This window comes from Sturnira hondurensis, unplaced genomic scaffold (assembly GCF_014824575.4).
Source record: "Sturnira hondurensis isolate 20B ecotype Veracruz unplaced genomic scaffold, ASM1482457v3 Scaffold0022910, whole genome shotgun sequence".
Lineage (NCBI taxonomy): Eukaryota > Metazoa > Chordata > Mammalia > Chiroptera > Phyllostomidae > Sturnira > Sturnira hondurensis.
In genome coordinates this window covers 5375205-5396266 of record NW_028095541.1, presented here as the reverse complement: position 1 = coordinate 5396266, position 21062 = coordinate 5375205, and the positions used below count along the sequence as shown (strand labels likewise).

At 40.6% G+C, this 21062-nt stretch overlaps 1 protein-coding gene across 3 annotated transcripts in view; it reads right to left on the bottom strand.

Moving 5' to 3' along the window:
* Positions 1–16849: 16849 nt before the first annotated feature.
* The window catches only part of LATS2 (large tumor suppressor kinase 2), a 94100-nt gene continuing 89887 nt past the window's right edge, over positions 16850–21062 (bottom strand). For all 3 annotated transcript variants that reach the window (XM_037037294.1, XM_037037296.1, XM_037037295.1), the window contains one exon: positions 16850–19168. In XM_037037294.1, coding sequence (XP_036893189.1) covers positions 18674–19168 — 495 coding nt within the window. In that variant the 3' untranslated portion in view covers positions 16850–18673. The remainder of the gene's footprint in view (positions 19169–21062) is intronic.

Here is a 21062-nt window from a genome sequence, read left to right as displayed (position 1 = left end):
GTCAGGATACATGCCTGCATTGCAGACCAGGTCACCAGTAGGGGGCACACAAGAGACAACCACACATTGATGTTTCCCTCCCTCTTTCTTTCTTCCTCCCTTCCCCTCTCTAAAAATAAATAGAATCTTTAAAAAATTAACAAAACCATTGCATGTTCACATGTTCACATAAATGTTTTATGTAAAATAATCTTTTCCAGAGCAAAACAAAACTTATGGTGCTGGGATAAGTGATGAGTGGCAGGCATTGTTTTATATTTTACAAATTTCTAGAATTGTGCTTTCTTATTTCTGCCTACACATTCAGTCTGTTGCAACACACTATTTTGGCTGGAGAAGATGGAGACAGTCCAACCTCCCCCAGGTATGCAGTTGGAAAACAGTTCTTCTTGGCCCTGCAAGTCTGCAGAACACACTGGCAGCTGTTCCTCTGGCCTAAGTTGAGACTTCTGCAACCCCATGAGCAGTGCTCCAGCAGAAACCTGTACTATTTCAACAGTCCAGAGACAAATTGTTTGGAAAAGGGTTTTCTAGGAGTTGCCATAAATCACATGACCCATTTGAACCTTTTTACTACTTTGAAAAAACTTCAGCCATACAGCCTTTTCCTGTTTCCAAACCTAAGGCTCTGGACTCAATGAACACCTGACCTGCTAGGCCCTGTCCACAAGGTTGCTCCTGGCCCAACCCTTTTTAGATGGACCCAGTCCAAGGCCCTTGGTTCCAAAAGGGGGCATGTCCAGAGCCAAGGGAAGGAGCTGGGAGGTGGGTGCAGAGAGCCACAGCAAAAATTCTCGCTGTGGGCATGATGGTCTTCCACAGCTGTCCATTCTTACGTTTCTCAAGTCATTCTTTCTCGCAGGAAAAAGAAAAAGGAAAAAAAGATGAATCAAACAAGAACACGTCATGGTTTGGAAGCCCTGCCTGAATGCAAGACTGCAGCTGTCACAGGAGATCAGTGAGTGGTTCAACAGTGTCTCCTGCCGTCTGCCAGCATCCTTCCAATCCTGTCCTTGCCTGTGACCGAGCCCATGGACACTGGGTTTTTCTCAGCAGACACTACTTGCTGTGTCACATGACTGTAGTTGTTTTTCTTTTTTTTTAACTTTGTATTTGGGTAGATAAAAGTAAAAAAAACAGTTTATGTCTAAGCACAAGTGATCTAATAACATTGATTTTAACATTGATTTTGTGTGTACTCATAAAGCAGGTGGTGTTAATTTTGAACAGACTTGATGCTATACTGATAAGGTTTAAGATCAAAGAGTTCCCAGGGCAAAGAGAAATGGCCTGAGGTTACAAGGCTGTCTATAATATTTACAGTATGGGGGCAACTTTGCCAGCAAGTTCCCCAGTCCGCCACAGATGAAAGTGAAACTACAAAGACATGACCTGCTTGGGGAGGAGAGGTGGTCAATCTCTCAGAGAAGGACCAAGAGCCCCTTCTTCAATGGCTTTTATTAGGTTTGTAATACACAGGAATACAGGTAAAGCTCATCAATCAATGTCAGGAGGCAAGGATCAAACAACAGATAACATTTCAAAGAGATCTGAGGGCTTAGTCTGAGTCAGTGTCTGTCAGGTAAGGGGGTTGCAAACACTTTGGGAGACATACTCATTTCCTGCTTGGACCCTTATCATATGAATGAAAGTACTCTTAGCAAAGCAGGCTTCACAGGACTTTAGAATTCTTTCTTATGCCCAATCACCCCGGATCCCACTCTAGCCGGCAAGGGGCTGCACCACCTTCCCAGTCACAGGTTTTTAGGCTTAAGTGGACTAGAGCCAGGAAGCGCTTCTCCCAGATGGAAATGGGGACTCAGCGTGGGGGTGACTTCCCTCGCAGGTCCCCCCAGTTGCCATGGATGAGAATGAATATGACCGAGACACAATGTGAACTGCTTGGGGAGGAGAAGTGGCCATTTTCCCAGAGGGAAAAGGCCATGGGCTGGTGGCCAGTTTCTCTGGGGAAAAAGGCCAGCAGCGGCCAGTTTCTCCAAGGACAAAAAGGCCTGAGCCCCCTCTTCCAGAGCCTTTTATTGGGTTGTAATACACAGGAATACAGGGCGGCAAGATTCAAAGAGTAGATAACATTTCAAAGAAATCTGAGGGCTTACTATGAGTCAGTCTGTCAGGAACAGAGTTTTAGGGTTTCCTGCTCGAACCCTTAACATATGAATAAACTCACTCTTAGCAGAGCAGATTTCACAGGTTTATCAGGAAGTCTTTGTGATGCCAGATTTTTCCCCAGGACACGCTCTAGCAAGGCAAGGAGCTGCACCTCTCCCCAACAGGTATTCAGGCTTAAGGCGATTAGAGCCAGGAAGTGCTTCTCTCAGAGAACATGGGGACTTGGGTTATGTCAAAGCCAGGGGGCAAGAGTCCATTGCTCCTTGTTGCAGCCCCCCAAGTCTTTCCATGAAGGCCTCCCAAGTGATGAGTCTGGCGTAGGTTGCCCCCCACTGTGAGGAGTCTTACCTGTCACTGACTTCCGACCATGCTTTGGAGGCAGGGAGAGGAAACTGAGGCAGCATTTGCTACCAGAGACAAGCTTTGTCTCCTGTGGCTCACATTCCAGAGGTCGTCCCTCGCCTTTAGCCACAAGGGGTCGAGATACAATTCCTAAAACCAGGTAGAGTGGTCTGCAACAACTCAGGCTATGTCAGAATAGCCAGGGGGCGAGGGTCCATCACCCCCCCTTTGTTGCAGCCCCCCAAGTCCTTTCTTGATGGCCTCCCAAGTGATGCTGTCTGGCTTAGGTTGCCCGCCCCCCCCTCCCCACTGAGGGGTCTTACCCATCTCTGACTATCCGATCATGCACTGGGGGCAGGGGATGAAGCAGAAGCAGCGCTGCTGCCAGAGATAAGTTTTGTCTCCTTAGTGGCTCACAGACCGGAGGTCGCTCACTCAGCCTTAGCCATGGGGGACCAGTTACAACTTCTGAAACCAGGCAGAGCGGTTCCCAACATTAAACCATAGGCTAGTGATGTTTCTGGGAAAAATGCAAAATCCCAGGAAGCTAGAACCTGGAGTATAACCTCAGGGCCACCCTCTTCCATGTTCCATGGCTCTGGATGTGTGCTCCACACCTAGGGGTCTCTTTTCACCTTCTCTTTTCAGGACACACCCACAAGAACCAGTCCCGGCTCCAAAGGCACAAGAATAAACTGTTGTGTCCTTGGCTCTTGCTTTCTTGGGCACTTATTTACTAAGGGTTATTATTATGTATAACATTGCATTGGGCACTAGGTAAAGGGGATAAGTCATGGAGAAATCAAATGATTGTCACACACAGGCCCCACTCTGAAGGACACTGTAGATGAATATATAAATTTAACAAATAATATGAGTGCCTACTATGTGTGATACACAGGAAGTCAATGGGGAAATAAGACATCTTTAACAAAAATCACTAAACTTAAAAAATATTTTGACATGAATTCTAGATCAATAAAAGCTTGAGCTAAAAAGCTTCTAGAAGAAAACAGAACATCTTTATAATCTTGAAGAAGAGAAATATTTCTTAAGTATAACATAATGCATTAATCATAAAAGAAAACATGAATTTGGGATTCATCAAAATTAAAACCTTGCTTTTAAGATACTATTAAGAAAATGGAATGTGTTCCCAATACACACACCTGACAAAGAATTTACACCATATTGCCTCCTTCTAATGCAAAATCACATTTTCTGTCTTAGCATATATAATTATTCTCCAACACGGAGAATGAGAATTCTTTTTTTAATATATTTTATTGATTATGCTATGACAGTTGTCCCATTTCCCCCTTTACTCCCTTCCACCCTGCACACCCCCTCCCACCCACATTCCCTCCCTTTAGTTCATGTCCATGTGTCATATGTTCTTTAGCTTCTACATTTCCCATACTATTCTTCCTACATGTAGGAAACAAATGTTTTTCTTTCCATGTAGAGAAAAACCCAATTCTTCCCTTCTGTGTTTCCAGAGTGTCTCCTTTACTATTCATTCACATGAAACACTTTACTTATGGTCACCAAATGTGGAGGTTTCCCCAGCCTCCCTACCAAGTAATTCCTCTGCACTGCCGGCTGGATATCCTACAATTTAACTCAATTCTGGTGCTATCCACCTGGACGTAGATCAGATCCCACAGGTTAAGGACTCAGTCCCCCCCCCCCTTCACATGACCCTTGCAAGTAGTAGGTCCCCTGGTTACCCACAAATTGAAGGTTCCCACAACCCTTCCCTCAGTTTTGATCATTTTGCTATGTAGCTCACAGAACTCAGAGCAACACGTCAGCAGTTTATTAAACAATATGATAAAGGACACAGACGAATAGCCAGATGAAGAGATGCATACACAGAGAGAGGCCTGGGAGGGTCCCAAACACAAGAACTTCTGCCCCCTGGAGTTAGGGTGCCAGCCTGAAAGCTGTCCAAAGCCCCTACAACTGGAATTTTTATGCAGGCTCCCTCATATTGGCAAGTAACTCCAAGTAACTCTGTGTCCAGCTCCTCTCCCCTCTCTGAAAGATGAGGGTAGGTGTAAAAACTCCAAGTTTCTTTCTCCAGTCTTTCTGATGACCAACCCCCATCGAAGAGTCCACCTAGTCACCTCTTTAGAACAAGAGATGCTTATAGTGTTCTTATTTAGGAAATTACAAGGGCTTCAGGAACTCTGCCTGGAACTGGGGACAGAGACCAATTATATTTTTTCTTTGCTTCATACCTTATATACATATCTCTATCTGAATTCTTTTTTTAAAGATTTTTTGAGAGAGGGAAGGAGGAGAGGAACATAGATCAATGTGCAAGAGATACATTTATAAATGGGCTGCCTGTTGTATGCCCCCAGCTGGGGACCTGGTGTGCACCCAGACATGTACCCTGACCAGGAATTGAACTGGCAACCTTTAGATGCGGGTCTGCACTAAATCCACTGAGCCACACCAGCCAGGGCTATATATGAATTCTGAAGAGTGGGGTTGCCTGTAGAGAGATTAATTACACAGTGCAACTTTGATGTATATTGCCAAATTACTTTATTTTTTACAGTTAAGCCATTTTACACTCCCACGAAAAATGCTGCATTCCCTCAGCCTCAGCAACACTGGTAATTTGCTTATTAGACAAAACAGTCTTATTACTGACTTCACTTGCATTTTTAAAATGTATTTTATTGATTATGCAATTACAGTTGTCCCATTTCTCCTTCATTTCCCTCCACCCTGCACACCGCCTCCCACCCGCATCCCCCACACATCAGCCCATGTGTCATACTTGTAAGTTCTTTAACTTCTGTATTTCCCATACTATTCTTACCCTCCCCCTTTTTTCTACTTACCATCTATGCTACTTATTCTCTGTACCTTTTCCCCCTCTCTCCTCCTCCCACTCCCATTGCTAACCCTCCATATGATCTTCATTTCTGTGGTTCTGTTCCTGTTCTAGTTGTTTGCCAGTTTTTGTTTTGATTTTAGGTGTGGTTGTTAATAATTGTGAGTTTGCTGTCATTTTATTTACATATTTTTTATCTTCTTTTTCTTAGATAAGTCCCTTTTTAAAAGATTTTATTTATTTATCTTTAGAGGTGGAAGGGAAGGAGAAAGGGAAAGAAATATCACTGTATGGCTGCCTCTCCTGCATCCCCTGCTGGGAACTGGCCTGCAACCCAGGCATGTGCCCTGACTGGGAATCGAACTGCGATCCTTTGGTTCACAGGCCCGTGCTGGTAAGTCCCTTTAACATTTCATGTAATAAGAGCTTGGTGATGATGAACTCCTTGAACTTGACCTTATCTGAGAAGCACTTTATCTGCCCTTCCATTATAAATGAAAGTTTTACTGGATAGAACAATCTTGGATGTAGGTTCTTGCCTTTTATGACTTGGAATACTTTTTTCCAGCCCCTTGTTGCCTGCAAGGTCTCTTTTGAGAAATCAACTGATAGTCTGATGGGAACTCCTTTGTAGGTAACTGTCTCCTTATCTCTTGCTGCTTTTAAGATTCTCTCCTTCTCTTTAAACTTGGCCAAGGTAATTATGATGTGCCTTGGTGTGTTCCTCCCCGAGTCCACGTTCTTTGGGACTCTGAGCTTCCTGGACTTCCTGGAAATGTATTTCCTTTGCCAGATTGGGGAAGTTCTCCTTTATTATTTGTTCAAATAACTTTTCCACTTGTTGCTCTTCCTCTTCCCCTTCTGGTACCCTTATAATTTGGATGTTGGAACATTTATTAAAGATGTCCTGAGCCCTGGCTGGTATAGCTCAGTGGATTGAGCTCAGGCCTGTGAACCAGACGATCACGGTTCGATTCCCAGTCAGGGCACATGTCTGGGTTGCAGGTCAGTTCCCCGCAGGGGCCAGTTCCCAGCAGGGGATGCACGAGAAGCAACCATATATTGATGTTTCTCTTCCTCTCTCCTTCCCTTCCCCTCTAAAGATAAATAAATAAATATTAAAAAAAAAATGTCCTGGAGGTTCCTAAACCTCTCCTCATTTTTTGAATTCTTGCTTCTTCATTCTTTTGTTTGGTTGTTTTTTCTTCCTTCTGGCCCACTCCATTGATTTGAGTCCCAGTTTTCTTCCCATCACTATTGGTTCCCTGTACATTTTCCTTTGTTTCACTTAGCATAACCTTTATTTTTTTCATCTAATTTGCGACCAAATACAACCAATTCTGTGAGCATCCTGATCACTAGTGCTTTGAACTGACAGGTTGGCTATCTCTTGGTCACTTAAAAAGTACTATCTCTTGGGCTTTGATTTGTTCTTCTGTTTGTGCCATTTTTGGTCTGGTTGTGCCTGTTACATATGAGGGGCGGAGCCTTAGGTGTTCACCTGGGTGGGTCAACCCAGTCACTGGGTTGTGATGCTGCCTGTGAGGCAAAGGTCAGAGAAGGAACGATGGCACTTGCTCCACTCTGCAGGATTTCAGTCCCTTCTACCATTTCCCCCAAGCAAACTGGGCACTTCCAGTGCTGACTTCTGTGTGGATGGGCTAGTGTATATTCTAGGACTCTGTGGGTCTCTCCAACAAACTCCTGTGAGGCTAGGAGTCTCTCCCACCACCTCAACTCCCACAGGTGTTTTCAACTGGTATTTTGAGGCTTTATTTCCCTGTGCTGAGACCCTGGGTTGAGTGGTCTGTCCTGCTCCCCAGTTTCACCCGGTTTATCTGCATGAGAATGTGGGACTGCCTGGTCTGCCAGTCACCACCTGCACACCCTGGGTCCACCAGCCACCTCTGTTTTGTCTGTGACCCCTCTCCACCCCTCCCACCAGTCTGGATGAATATGTCTATTTTAACTCCTTGGTTGTCAGACTTCCATACAGGTCAATTTTCTGTCAATACTGGTTGTTTTTTGTTTTTAAATTTTTGTTGTCTTATTTTCGTTGTGCGAGGAGGCACACACAGTGTGTCTACCTATGCCTCCATCTTGACCAGAAGTTGAGAATTTAATTCTTTTAAAACTCTCTGCCCCTGATACCCATACACGTTCTTCCTGCTTCCCCATCTTTCTAATATAGGATTCTCGTGATTTGGTAAAATATTTAGCTTTTCATTATTATAACTATCCCAGTGCTTTCTCTAAATGAACCATATGGTAAACAATTCTTTGCTTTTCTGCAGAACCTTTAGTTTTTCCCTAGAATTAATTTTTGGCTTGTGTTTTCTAATCAGTGATTTATGTTTTCCAGGTACTTCTCCCAAATTCAATTCCAGACTCTTTACCAAGTACCCTAATCTCCTTTCAAGACAGGTGAAAGACTTCTTCCCTGAGAATTCTCTCCACGAGCCTTCTGACCCTAGATGCCCCAACATAAACCCAGTGATTCCCTTTCCTCTGCTCCTTTGTTGGGTCCATCTCTTGGATGCCATGTCTTCCCCCAGCTTGGTTTGCTCTCTTCTTTTGGTAGAGGGCATCCTGCCCTCCTAAGAGGGAGTATGAAAAGAAAATATTCTTTATTCTCAAATGTCTGAAATGCTATTATTCTATTCTCACACTGATAACTTGTCTGAGTGTAAAATTTTAAGTCACGAACAACTATTTTTACAAATTATGAAGGCCTTGTTCCATTATTCTCTAATATCTGTAAATGGTATTAAATTCAAAACCGTTCTGATTCTTGACCCTTTGTGTATGAGCTCTTTTATCTCTCTGGAAGCTTATAGGATTTTCTTTGTTCCAAATATGTATTCTAAAATTTTGTGATAACATGCATTTCTATGGGTCTATTTTTATTCATTTTCCAGGCAGTCCAGGCTCTTTTTATCTAGCAATATATCTTTTAGCTGTAGAAAATACTCTTGAATTACTGCATTGAGAATTCAACTCCAATTAAATTGTTTTTTTCTCATGCTTGAAACTCTTATGATTCAGATGTTAGACATGGACTCATCTTCTAACTTTATGTTTCTCTCTTACTTTCCATTTCTTCATCTTCAGCTTTTTTTTTTTCTGGGAGAGTTCCTTGACTTTATTGCCCGAACTTTCTACTAAGGTTTTCATTCTTGCTATCATTGCTATCTTTTAAATTCCAAAGCATTCTCTTTTCTTTTCAGGATTTTTATTTTCTCCATTGTATCCTGTTCTCATTTCAAGGTTGTAAGATTTATCATCCTGAAATTATTCACGGTAATTTGTTGACATGTTCCTCTCCTTGCACAGCTGCTTTCAATTAGGTTGCATTTTTATTTTTATTTTTTAAAGATTATCTATTTACTTATTTTTAGAGCAAAGCGAAGGGAGAAAGAGAAACATCGATGTGCAAGAGATATATTGATTGGGTGCATCTTTCACACCCCCAACTGGGGACCTGGCCTGCAACCCAGGCCTGTGCCCTGACAGGGAATTGAGCAGGTGACCTTTGTATTCACAGGCTGGCACTCAATCCATCCTGCCACACCAGCTAGGGCTAGGTTGCATTTAAAATAAAATTGATTTGAAAGAGAGAGAAACATTGATTTGTTGTTCCACTTATTTATGCATTCATTGGTTGATTCTTGTTGTATGTGACCTGACCAGGGACTTAACCCTCAGCATTGGCATATTGGGATGCTATTCTAATCAAATGAGCTACCCAGCCAGGGCCTAGGTTGCTTTTTGACTTTGTGTTGACTGCATCTCCCATGTTAGATGCTCTCTTCAGGTTCAGTTAGTCTTCAGAGGATAACATCTGAGAGGTGGACACTAAAATGCAGACTAGATCTTATTGTCTGAGGGAAGCTTCAGTGTAAGGTATCCCACTAGGTTCCCTAGTTAGGGAACCTTGATACTCATATTTTCAAGTCTCTCCTCCTAGAGTGTTCAGAGGTCCCAGAGAAGACCACCACTCTCCTGCTCAGAGCATGACAACCTTGTTGCCAGTATTCCAAGAGCTGACTAGGAAAAGAACCGAAAGATTCAGTATGCATACATTCACTTCATCCTGCTGTGGACAGCCCCACAGTTCTGTCCAGAACCATGCCTCGTAACCTCAGCAGCCTTCTAGTTTACCACCCTCAGGAGTAACTGCCTCATCTTTTTCAATCTGGATTAAGGGCAGCCATTCGTCTGTCCAGAGTTGAAGAGATGATCTGGATAACTTCTGTAATAGATTTTCAACCAATCTTCTTTATTTTAGCATGAAATATTACTCAAGACAGACCACATTCTGGGCCATAAAACACACTTTTATACATTTAAAATAATAAAAATCATAGGTTTTAGACCACAATGGAAATGAAATAGATAACAGAAAGATCACTGGAAAATCCCAAAATACTTGGAGATTAAGCAACACACTCCTAAATAACACATAGGTCAAAGAAATTTTAAAATATTTTGAACTACATGAAAATAAAAACACAACTAACTTATCAAAATTTGTAGGATGCAGCAAAAGCAGTGCTTAGAGATAAATTTATAATAATGACTATGTATATTAGAAAATAAGAAAAATGTAAAATCAATAATCTAAACTTCCACCTTAGGAAACTAGAAAAGGAAGAGCAGTTAAATCCAAAGCTATCATAAGAAGATGAATGATAAATATTAGAACAGAAATCAATGAAATTGAGAACAGGAAATCAGAAAATAAAATCAATAAAAGTGGTTCTTTGAAAAGATCAATGTAATAAATACACTTCTGGACAGACTAATTAGGGACAAAAAGAAGCAGAACACAAACTGACAGTATTAGAAATGAAGGAGGGAGCATTACTACCACATGGATATTACAAGGACAATCAAGGATTATGAACAACTATGTCTATGAACTTGATATCTGAGATATAACAGACCAATTCTTTGAGACACAATATGCCAAAATACACACTAAGAAGAAGATTCCAAATAGGCCTATATTGTAAAATGAATACTATTTGGCAACAGAAAGTAATGATACACTGACACATGCTACAACACAGATAAACCTTTAAAACATTGCTAACTGGAGACTTCCGCCAAGATGGAGGCATAGGTGGAAACACTGTGCCTTCTCCCACAACCAAATTTGAATACAACAAAGGTTTGGAGAAACAAAGACACAACCAAAGGACAGAAAATTGAATTATACGGAAGTCCGACTACATCTAGCCGTTCAACAGGGACGGTAAGAGGAGCGGAGCCAGCAGCGAGCAGGGTCGGGTAGGACAGGGCCCCCGACCCAGGCGTGCAGGCAGACGGGAACCAGTTGGGGTGCGGGGCAGACCGCGAGCGCATATTCGCGCACAGGGAGACAGACCACGCAGGCCCCAGGGGGCGAGGGCTGACGGCGGTGGCACACTCGAGTGCAGTGGGCCCGGTGACGGCAGCAACTGCGGCACCGGTGAGGGCCGCGGCGGCAGGCGGCAGACGGAACGCCAGAGTCCCTTTCTGACCCCGCCCCCACATACAGCGTCACAACCCAGCGACTTAGTTGCCCTCCGATACCGGTGAGAGCCATTGTCCCTCTTTGACCCCGCCCCCACATACAACGTCACAACCCAGTGACTGAGTTGCCCTGTTCTAGTGAACACTTTAGGGCTCTGATCCTGCTATGGAACAGGCACGAACAACCCGAAAGATGGCGCAAGAAGAACTCAAAGTCCCAGAGCCAATAACTCTAAGCGACCAAGAAATTGCCAGCCTCTCAGAAGCACAATTCAGGACACTATTTATCAGGATGCTCACAGAACTGGTAGATTATAGTCACAAATTAGAGGAACAAAGTTACAAATTAGAGGAATATATGAAGGCTAAACTAATTGAAATGAAGGGAGATGCACAGAAAACCAATAGTGATGGAAAGGAAACTGGGACTCAAATCAATGGAATGGACCAGAAGGAAGAACAAAACATCCCACCAGAAAGGAATGAAGAAATGAGAAATCAAAAAAATGAGGAGAGGCTTAGGAACCTCCAGGACATCTTTAAACGTTCCAACATCCGGATTATAGGGGTACCAGAAGGGGGAAAGAAACAGCCACGAGTGGAAAACTTATTTGAACAAATAATAAAGGAGAACTTCCCCAGTCTGGCAAAGGAAATAGACTTCCAGGAAATCCAGGAAGCTCAGAGAGTGCCAAAGAAGTTGGACCCAAGAAGGAACACACCAAGGCACATCATAATTACATTAGCCAAGACCAAAATGAAGGAGAGAATCCTAGAAGCAGCAAGGGATAAGGGGACAGTCACCTACAAAGGAGTACCCATCAGACTGTCAGCGGATTTCTCAAAAGAGACCTTACAGGCAAGAAGGGGCTGGAAAGAAGTATTCCAAGTCATGAAATCCAAAGACCTACAGCCAAGATTGCTTTATCCAGCAAAGCTTTCATTTAGAATGGAAGGGCAGATAAAGTGCTTCTCAGATAAGGTCAAGTTCAAGGAGTTCATCATTACCAAGCCCTTATTATATGAAATGCTAAAGGGACTTATATAAGAAAAAGAAGATGAAAAATATTAACAGTGAAAGGACAGCAAACACACAGCTATTAACAACCACACCTAAAACAAAAGCAAACCAAGAGGACAGCTAGATCAGGAGTGGAACCATAGAAATGAAGAACACATGGAGGGTTAGAAACAGGGGGGTGGGAGGGGGAGAAGGGGGGAGAAGGCACAGAAAATAGCATAGATGGTAGGCAGAAAATAGGGGGGAGGGCGAGAATAGTGGGGGAAATATAGAATCCAAAGAACTTGAGACACGTGGTTATAAACTAAGGGGGGCAGAATGGTGGGGGAGGGAGTGTGCGGGTGGAGGGGATTGAAGGGGGGGAATAGAACAACTGTAATGGTATAATCAATAAAATATAAAAAAAAAAGAAAATGAAAGTAAAAAAAAATAAAAAATAAAATAAAACATTGCTAACTGAAAGGAGCCAGTCACTAAAGGCCATTTACAAGAAATATGTACAATAGGCAATAGAACCCAGAGACACAGAAAGTAGGTTAATGGTTGCCTAAGGTGGGAAGTTGAAATTGGAGTGATTGCCAAAGGGAACAGGGTCTCTTTTGGGATGATAAAAATGTTCCAAAATTGACTGTGGTGATATTTGTGCAACTCTGTAAATATACTAAAAACTGTTTAATTGAATGGGCAAATTTTGTGGATTTATGTGAATTATATCTCAATAAAGCTATTAAAAAATGTGCAAAGCCTTAATGAAAGCCTCAACATGAAAGAGAAAGAACAAAGCAAAGAAAGAAACCAGCAAAACAACAGAAAGGAGCCCATGGGACATAGAGGCATTTGGGAAGCGGGGGGGGGGGGGGGAACAACTTGAAATAATAAGAGAAATAAACAACATAAAAATTGAAAACAAAACAAGAACAAATTGTAATGCATGTCCCCAAAAACATTTAATTTAAAATCTGTAAGACAGAGTCAATGACATCTTCCAGAAAGTGAAATAAAAAAGACATGGATTGTAGGATATAAAGATAAGAAAATTAGAGGGTCATTTGAGGAGCTCCAACTTATAGGAATTAGAGAATAGAAAAAATAAAGTTCAAGAAAATAATGCAAGAAAATTTCCCAGAACTGAAGGGCACTAGTGTCCAGGTTGAAAGCTCCTAGAGTGTTCAGCCTATATCAAGGAACACCATCATGAAGTGTACGACACGGGGCACACAAAGATGATCCTAAATACCTCTAGAGAGAGGAAGACAGATCAATCATACAGAACTGAGAATCAGAATGGCAGTCAGGCCAGAAGCAGAACAAAGGACTCATGTCTTCAAAAGTGCTGCGTGACTTTTCATGCTAGAATTTTATGCCCACCCATATTTTCAATTGAGTATAAACAAGACATTTTTAGACATTTGGCAAAAATGAGATCCTACACAGCAAAGTGACAAAAGAAATTTCCAAGATGACAGCTGCTTGCCAGGCTTGGAGAACAGCTGGTCCAGACTGCAGGAGGAAGTAGACAAAGCATCTGCTCTTGGGAAGTAGTCTGGCATCTGACAGACCCACTGTAGCAGCTGGAGAGGAAGGAGGGAGGGAGGGGAGGGAGGAACCTGCAGTTTCAAAGAAGAAAGAGCAAATTAAAAACTTTGGTAATTATTAAGTCCAAGAGGAAAGAATTTTCATATAAGAAACAATCACAATATTCTAAGACTCAAAGACTACCTAGTATAGTATTAATAATATTTACATTGACAATTGATTTAACTAAAAATCTTAATAGAACTGGAAAGGGAAACAGAGATTGAGAGAGATAAGAGAATTATCATAATATGCAGTTGATAGAACCAACTTAAAATAAGTCAAGAAATATCATTAAAAGCTATTAATAATATAATGAAAACCCGTGAAAAATAAACTTAGAAAACACAAGAGCAGTGATGTTTGGGAAACAGGAAGTGGCAAAAGGTGGACCGAGACTCCCTCTTACAGTAATACAACTATGTACATTTATTGTTTATAGAATTAAAAATTAGCTCTAAACACAAAAGAAAACACATTACTAAGTATTTAAACCAATAGTCTTATCTTATTGGGGTGATAACTTTGTAAGGTATATAAATGTCTAAAACATAATATTGTATGTCAACTGTAATTGAAAAAAAACCCAACAAATTAATAAGCCTGTAGTCTTAAAGCTTTCTTGTTGTTGTTAGCAGAATGCTTTTCCCCAAAATTTAATGCAGAACAAAAGCACAGCTAGTCTGACAGACGCTGAGGGCAGGGCTCTCCTGCCCTGGCAGCCCCTGAAACACTTCCTTTTAGAAGTCACTAATTCTGGAGAATTTTAAAACTTACTAGTTTTATAATGACTCATATAACTAATATAACTCATATAACTCTGACTCATATAACTAATGAATCTGGAAGAAGTTATACAAAGTTGGGGTTACACTCAAGAGTCTGCACTCAGGACTCTTTCTCTTACATGGTCCTGCTTCAAAAATTTATAAACGAAGGGAGAGAGGTATCAATTAATGCCAATTCATGTTTAGAGATAAGAAAATGGGGATATCCTTGATTACACTGGTGTAGGAATTGGGGAAAGTGGGGAAAGTGAAAGAGAATGCAGGAGACTTGAGGCTTTCACAGGAGATTTAGCAAAAGAAATAAACCTACAGGTTCAAGAAGCTGGGTAAACCACAAACAGGGTACACCCAGGGAAATCCAAGCTGAGACATGTCATAACTAACCTAAAAGGTAATCAAAGAAAAACCTTGAAAGCAGCCAGAGGAAAACAACATCTTTTCTATAGGGAGAAGTAATCAGAATGACAACAGATTCTCCTCAGAGATCATCAAGGCTAGAAGGAAGTGTCAACCCAGAATCCTGTACCCTAAACACAATTATACCCCCAATAGATGTGCCTAAAATACCCTTCAGGATAAAGGGAGAAATGAAGACACTTTTCAATGAAGAAAACTAAGAATCTGTCCCTAGTTGACCTATCCTAAAAGAATGGCTAAAGAAGTTTTGTAAAAGAGGAAAGAGAGAAGAAGCCTTAGACCACCAGGAAGCAAGAACTCAGTAAGAGAAACTATTAGTAAATACAACAGCCTTCTTCTCTCTCCTCTTGAGTTTTCTAAGGTATGTTTGATGGTTGAAACTAACGTATAGTAACACTATCTGATTTGAGTTTCGAAAGAAGAACAATGTTGTCACCAGGCATTTCTCTGAGGCCACATGTATTTAACCACAGTGTCCAATAACCATAGAATTTTTCTTCCTTTCCACAGTTAAATAACCACATTTTGTACACTAAATTTAAGATGCCACTTTGGGAAATGAAAAGTTCTCTTGCTAAAGGAAATGTTTTTTTACCGATGGAAAAGGATACAATGCTTAATAAAATGACTTATAAATGCGCACATAATGGCAACAATCTTCTTAATTATGCTGAATTCTGCCAGCTGAAATAAAATATTAGTTAAGTACTGGGGCTTTAAACTTGGTTTGTAAGTCAAATTTGGAAGAAATAAACCACATTTCAAAAATTTGTAACTGAAAAATGGTTCAGACCACATGAGGTTCAGGGGAAGCGTGCCATGCTGGCTAATGTTTTTCTCTTTGTGATTTGCCTTATCAAGCGGACATGTAGCATGCAAGGTGGAGAAGGAAACTTGGCAGGAATGTAATATAATTTTCTCCCTCAACAAACTCCAATCATATCCAACAATGACCACAAACATGATGAAGCCGGGCCTGACTGTGCCCTGGCAACCCTCTGAACAGAGAACTCTGGAATGCTAGAGTATTCACCTCCTCTGGAATCTGTCAAAACACTGAAGAAACTGTTGTTCTCCATAATCTGTTGTTTGGTCACTAGACACAGTTAGTTAAATGACCCATGTTAGCTGAGCAGGAAGAGAAGATGATGAATGAGAAGAGAAAGGAAATCATTTGGGAGTCTCAACTGAGGAAGGTCTTAGGAACCAGCATTCAATTTATGCCTAAAATTAGGATCATCGTTTTTAAGGACATTCAAATAGATGTCAAGCATAGACAAAAGATGCTCAACTTCTTTCAAAATAAGAGGAATGCCAAGTAAAAGTACACCAAGGTTTTTGTTTTTGTTTTTTAATTTAGTTAATGGGCAAAGATAAAAAAAGTTAGTATATTGGTACATTGTGTGGCTGGCAAGAGTCTACCTAAACTATCTGCACATTGCTATTGGGAATGTATATTGACTCAGTATCTGTTGTCAGGTCTAAGATTGAATTTTATCCTACTTACAAGCTAATAAGTAAGTGAGCCTGTTAATTCCTTCATGGATCCTGAATTAAGACAGGAGACGCCAGGATCAGAGACAAAGGACTTTGTTACTCATAGCACATGAAGCAGTTTGAGCACCAGTGTGTTGGCACAATGAGCTAGCGGAAGGTGCTCATTGCAAACTCGAACCTGAGAAATGGTCCATATAAAGATACGTCAAGGACGTGCATTCTCGGCTACCTAGTGGGGTGTGGAGGAGATAACCTAGAGGGGTTCCTCCTCTATTGTGCAGGGCTACTTTGCAATAAAAACCACACACACATTTAACTTTTGACCCAGCAATTCCATCTCTAGGAATCTATCCTACATATTTCCTTGCGCACAATGATGCCTATAAGGGGTTACTTATTCCAACATGGTTCATAATAGAAAAAGACCAGAAACAATTGAAATGTCCATTGATATAGGACTGGTCTAATTATAACAGACCCTCACAATAAAATATTACACAGTAATAATAAAGGGTGAAAAATTTATGTACTGGTACAGATAAAATGTGCATAATCCTCCCACTTGTGTAAAAGAGACAAAAAAGTGTATTTTCTTGTGCTAAATATGCATAAAGTTTCACTTTTCTATAGATACACAAAAATTAATTTTAACTCTTATATGATACACTGATAAAAGAACTTAAAATTCCAATAAAACATGACACCAAGGGGTTTGTATTCAAAATTTTAATAATATTTTGTGCCAATAGAAGCTTTTCAAAGGTAATGATATATCAATAAATAATAGTTAAATTGAGTTCCTGAGAAAGAACCTACCACTTAAAAGTGTGTCAGAGCGCTGTAAATAACAACACAGCATTACTGTAAAGTCGCAGAAATACTGACAGTCATGGTACAAGCACAGCAGATGTTGGGATTTGCCATTCATACAAAATGTAAACCGGTACACAGGAATTTTTTTATAGTTTAGACATGATAAACTTATAAGTGTTATTGCCTAGATATATACTAAATAATGAATACAGTATGCTAAAAATATCAAGGGAAAATATGTGGAATAATATAATGAAAATATAATGCACTGGATTCTTAAAAAGCAAGAGAACTGAACTTTTCACTGAAATATAAATCACTTTAAATAGGAATCATACTAATTTGAAATAAGGAATATTTTATACATTTATCTATGTAGTTATATATGTATCTACACATCTAAGAAAATAGGTATGGCTTCATTTTTATTTGTATTCCAATGTCACTTTGAATAATCCTTACTGTTTTACAAAGATGAGGAAAATGTACTTTTAAAACCAAGTTAAGATTGACATTCAAAGCACATCAAAACAAAGAAAAGTGAAAGAATGCCAAGATCACTAAATTTCGACATGGTGAGACCACAGCTGTCTCAGTGGTGGGAGGAATGGTGGTGGGCAGACCTCTCGGTGGGGCCGTCTGGGGCAGTTATTGGACCCCACACGTCAGCTATGCCAAGAACGAGAACGAGAGAGTGGATTGACTGGTGAGACAGAGTTCCATGATTAACTTCAAACTTTTTTGGCATAGCTAAATTAATCCTTTTAGAAGAACACAAGTTTAGCACATGACAAATGCTTAATTTTAGCCCCCAAAGAATCCAACCATACCCAAGACACACATAGAAAGTCACTTCTCAGTTCCATACTTGCATTTCTTTAACAAAACAGTAAGGGATACAATCACAGTGAAGTCACCCACACATGTCATCACACACTGTGTACAATGTCTCATTTATAGATACTGTATAAAAACATCTTCACAGAACCCGCTGTGAATGGCAAGACACAGTCATTCATAACAGAAAGCCCAGCTCACGCAGCACTCTACACACCAGACATCAGAAGTCACACCCGTGGAGTCACCTTGTTCACGAACTGCCTATTATATTATAATATGCAAAAAGCAATTTTAAAAAAGCAGCTTTTAACATATCACAATTTTTAAATGTGGGAAAAATATAAAACAAAAACCACTGTATGAATAAAATGGTATCAGTAACAACAAACAGTGTTATCTTTATGTTATTGCACAGAGATTTATCACGTTCTTCAGTTTAATTTTTTTCCCTAAATGTGAGTAAGTGCTGTGATAAAATACAAATGTATAAAATAACAGCAGCACGATTTGTCAGAGTTAATCCCTATAGTTTAGTAATAAAAATGACTATAAACAAAATAAGTGCTCTTTCTAAACTGTACTAAATTTTTTAAAAATTCTTTCAATGCAGAGAAGGTCCTCAAAAGCTGATTCAAAGCCATGTTTACAACCATCCCTCTTATCAACCAGAATCTAGAAGTGAAGATATGCTAGACTAGAGTCCTTTTTTAAAAAGTATTTTTGGGTTTTTTTGGTTTTTTTTTGACGAAGACTAGAGTTTCAAGTGAAATAATCAATGAACTAACTGAAAACGAAGCTGCCCTGAACTTTCCCTCAGGCCTTTTAAGGAACCAGCCACAAGCACCCAGGCCTGACGGAGCTGGGCGCCAGCGCCAAGTCTACCTACACGTACACTGGTTGGCAACCTTCAGTCTGATCCACCAGATTGGAATTTTCCAAATCCGAGTTCTCAGCCTGTGACATCTCTGCTCCTGAAGGCTTTGGGCATCTGAAGGGGTAGCCATTGTCATCAAAGAACCTTCGGAAGGTAAATTCGTAAAATGCGTGTTCAGGGTGCTTGTTATTTGGGGAGGTGAGTGTGTCCCAGGCCTTGGTGCTATCTTCACTAGCATCATGCCAAGGGTTTTCTTCATCTACTGGGTCAAAATTTGAGGTGTCCATGGGGTGGCTGATCTTGGGAACGTAGGGGGCTGGCTGCTTCCGAATGTCACTAGAGAAATCAATGGTGACGAAGAATGGGTGGGCCTTCAGGTCGTCAGCCCCGTTCCTCCCCAGCCGGTGGTCAGCAGCACAGCATAGTTTAGTGATGAGGTCCCGGGCCTCGGGGCTCAGCTTGACCTGGGCTGGAATGTGGAGCGTGTTCTCCCAGTTTATCACCTCAAGAGACAATAGAACCAAAGGTTTAGTTTCTCTCAACATCCCAAAGCCTATATGGACAGTTCTGGGACAATATGTGATGATGTGACTTTTAAATAATTTTAGCCTGACAGAAGAAAAGGTAGGATAGACTCAGAAGATACAGTTGTGGATCTGAGCAGCCATAGCAGGTCACTGACCTAGTCTGAGGCCAGGATGCTGAAGCTGAATGCAGACCCAGAGAGACCAATTTTCTTCTATCAGAGAGACTGTTTAGCAAAAGAATTTTGTGCTTTCCACAAAAAATGAAGAGACTGATCCTCTCTGAATCATTTCTTTAGCTATGGCAACAGATTTTTGTTGAACCATCATGGTTCTCATTAAATACTTATTGTGGCTGAGAGATGGTGAGCTGGGGTTTTATAATTTAAAAAGGCAATCTCATAGAGAAGAATAAAGCTGACCTACCCTATGACCTTGACCTCCTATCCCTGGTGCTCAACTGCACACACCAGCCATCTAAATGCTCAGTAAATACATTTGTCATAGAAATGTGTTTACTGTGAGAAGAAAAGCTAAAGGACTTTACTGCGCATACTTTGAATCAAGCCAACATAACTGGCTACTGTAAGGGGAACTGAGCATCGGGTGTGGCATGAAGGACGGTAGGTGTGTGGATGGGAGGGTTGGTTTGAATCTGAGTAGTTTTAGTAGAGCTAAAATTTATCCAATTCCTAGCAGAAAATGGGAAAATCTTCATGACATTGGATTTGGCAAAGATTTCTTGGATATGATACCAAAAGCACAGACAAAAAAAAAACATACAAATTTGACTTAATCAAAATTTAAAACTTCTGTTCATCAAAAGACACTTGTAAGCAGAATGAAGAGGACTATATTTATTCACAGAATGGAAGACTATATTTGCAAAAAAAGTATCTGATAACAAGTCAATATGCAAAATATATAAAGACATTCTACAACTCAACAACAAGAAACAGTAAAAAAGGGCAAAGGCCTTAAACAGACATTTCTCCAAAGACATACAAATGTCCAGTAAGTACATGAAAAGAGGTTCAACATCACTAATCATTAGGGAAATGAAAATCAAAACCACAGTGAGGTATCATCTCATTAGGATGAAATGAAGCCATTGTTGGGATGGCTACTATAAAAAAAAGGAAAAGTGTTGGTGAGAATGTGGAGGAAATGGAACCCTCATGCACTGTTGGCAGAAATGTAAAAATGGTGCAGCCAGTGTGGAAAATAGTGTGAATAAGTTAAACAGAGGTACCATGTGACTCAGCAATTCCACTTTTGGGTATACAGTCAAAAGAATTGAAAGCAAGACTCACACAAATTCTTGCACATGGATGTTCATATCAGCACCATTCGCAATAACCAAATAAGGTAGAAATCAACCAAGTGTCCAATGCTGGATGATGCGCAAATAAAATGTGGTCTATATGCACAACGCAGTATTATTCAGGCTTAAAAAGGAAGGAAATTCTTTCACATGCAACAACATGCATGACCCTTGAAGACATCCTCAGTGAAATAAACCAGTCATAAGTGGGCAAGTACTATGTGATTCTACTCATCTGAGGCACCCAGAGTAGTCAAATAGAAGAGAGGTTACAGGAGTTGGGGTGGGGGGAATGGAGAGTTACTGTTAAACACGTACAGTTCTGTTTGGAAAAATGAAAATGTCTGGAAATAGACAGTGGTGGCAGTTGCACAACACTGTGAATATATTTATTGCCACTAAATTGCACACTTACAAATGGTTAAAATGGTAAATTTTATTTACAATAGAAACTGTGTTATTATCACACAGGCAAATTAGTGAGTGGTTTAGCTATTCAGTGAGGCTACAGATAATACCAACTTCCAATTTTAACAATAAAATTGGAAC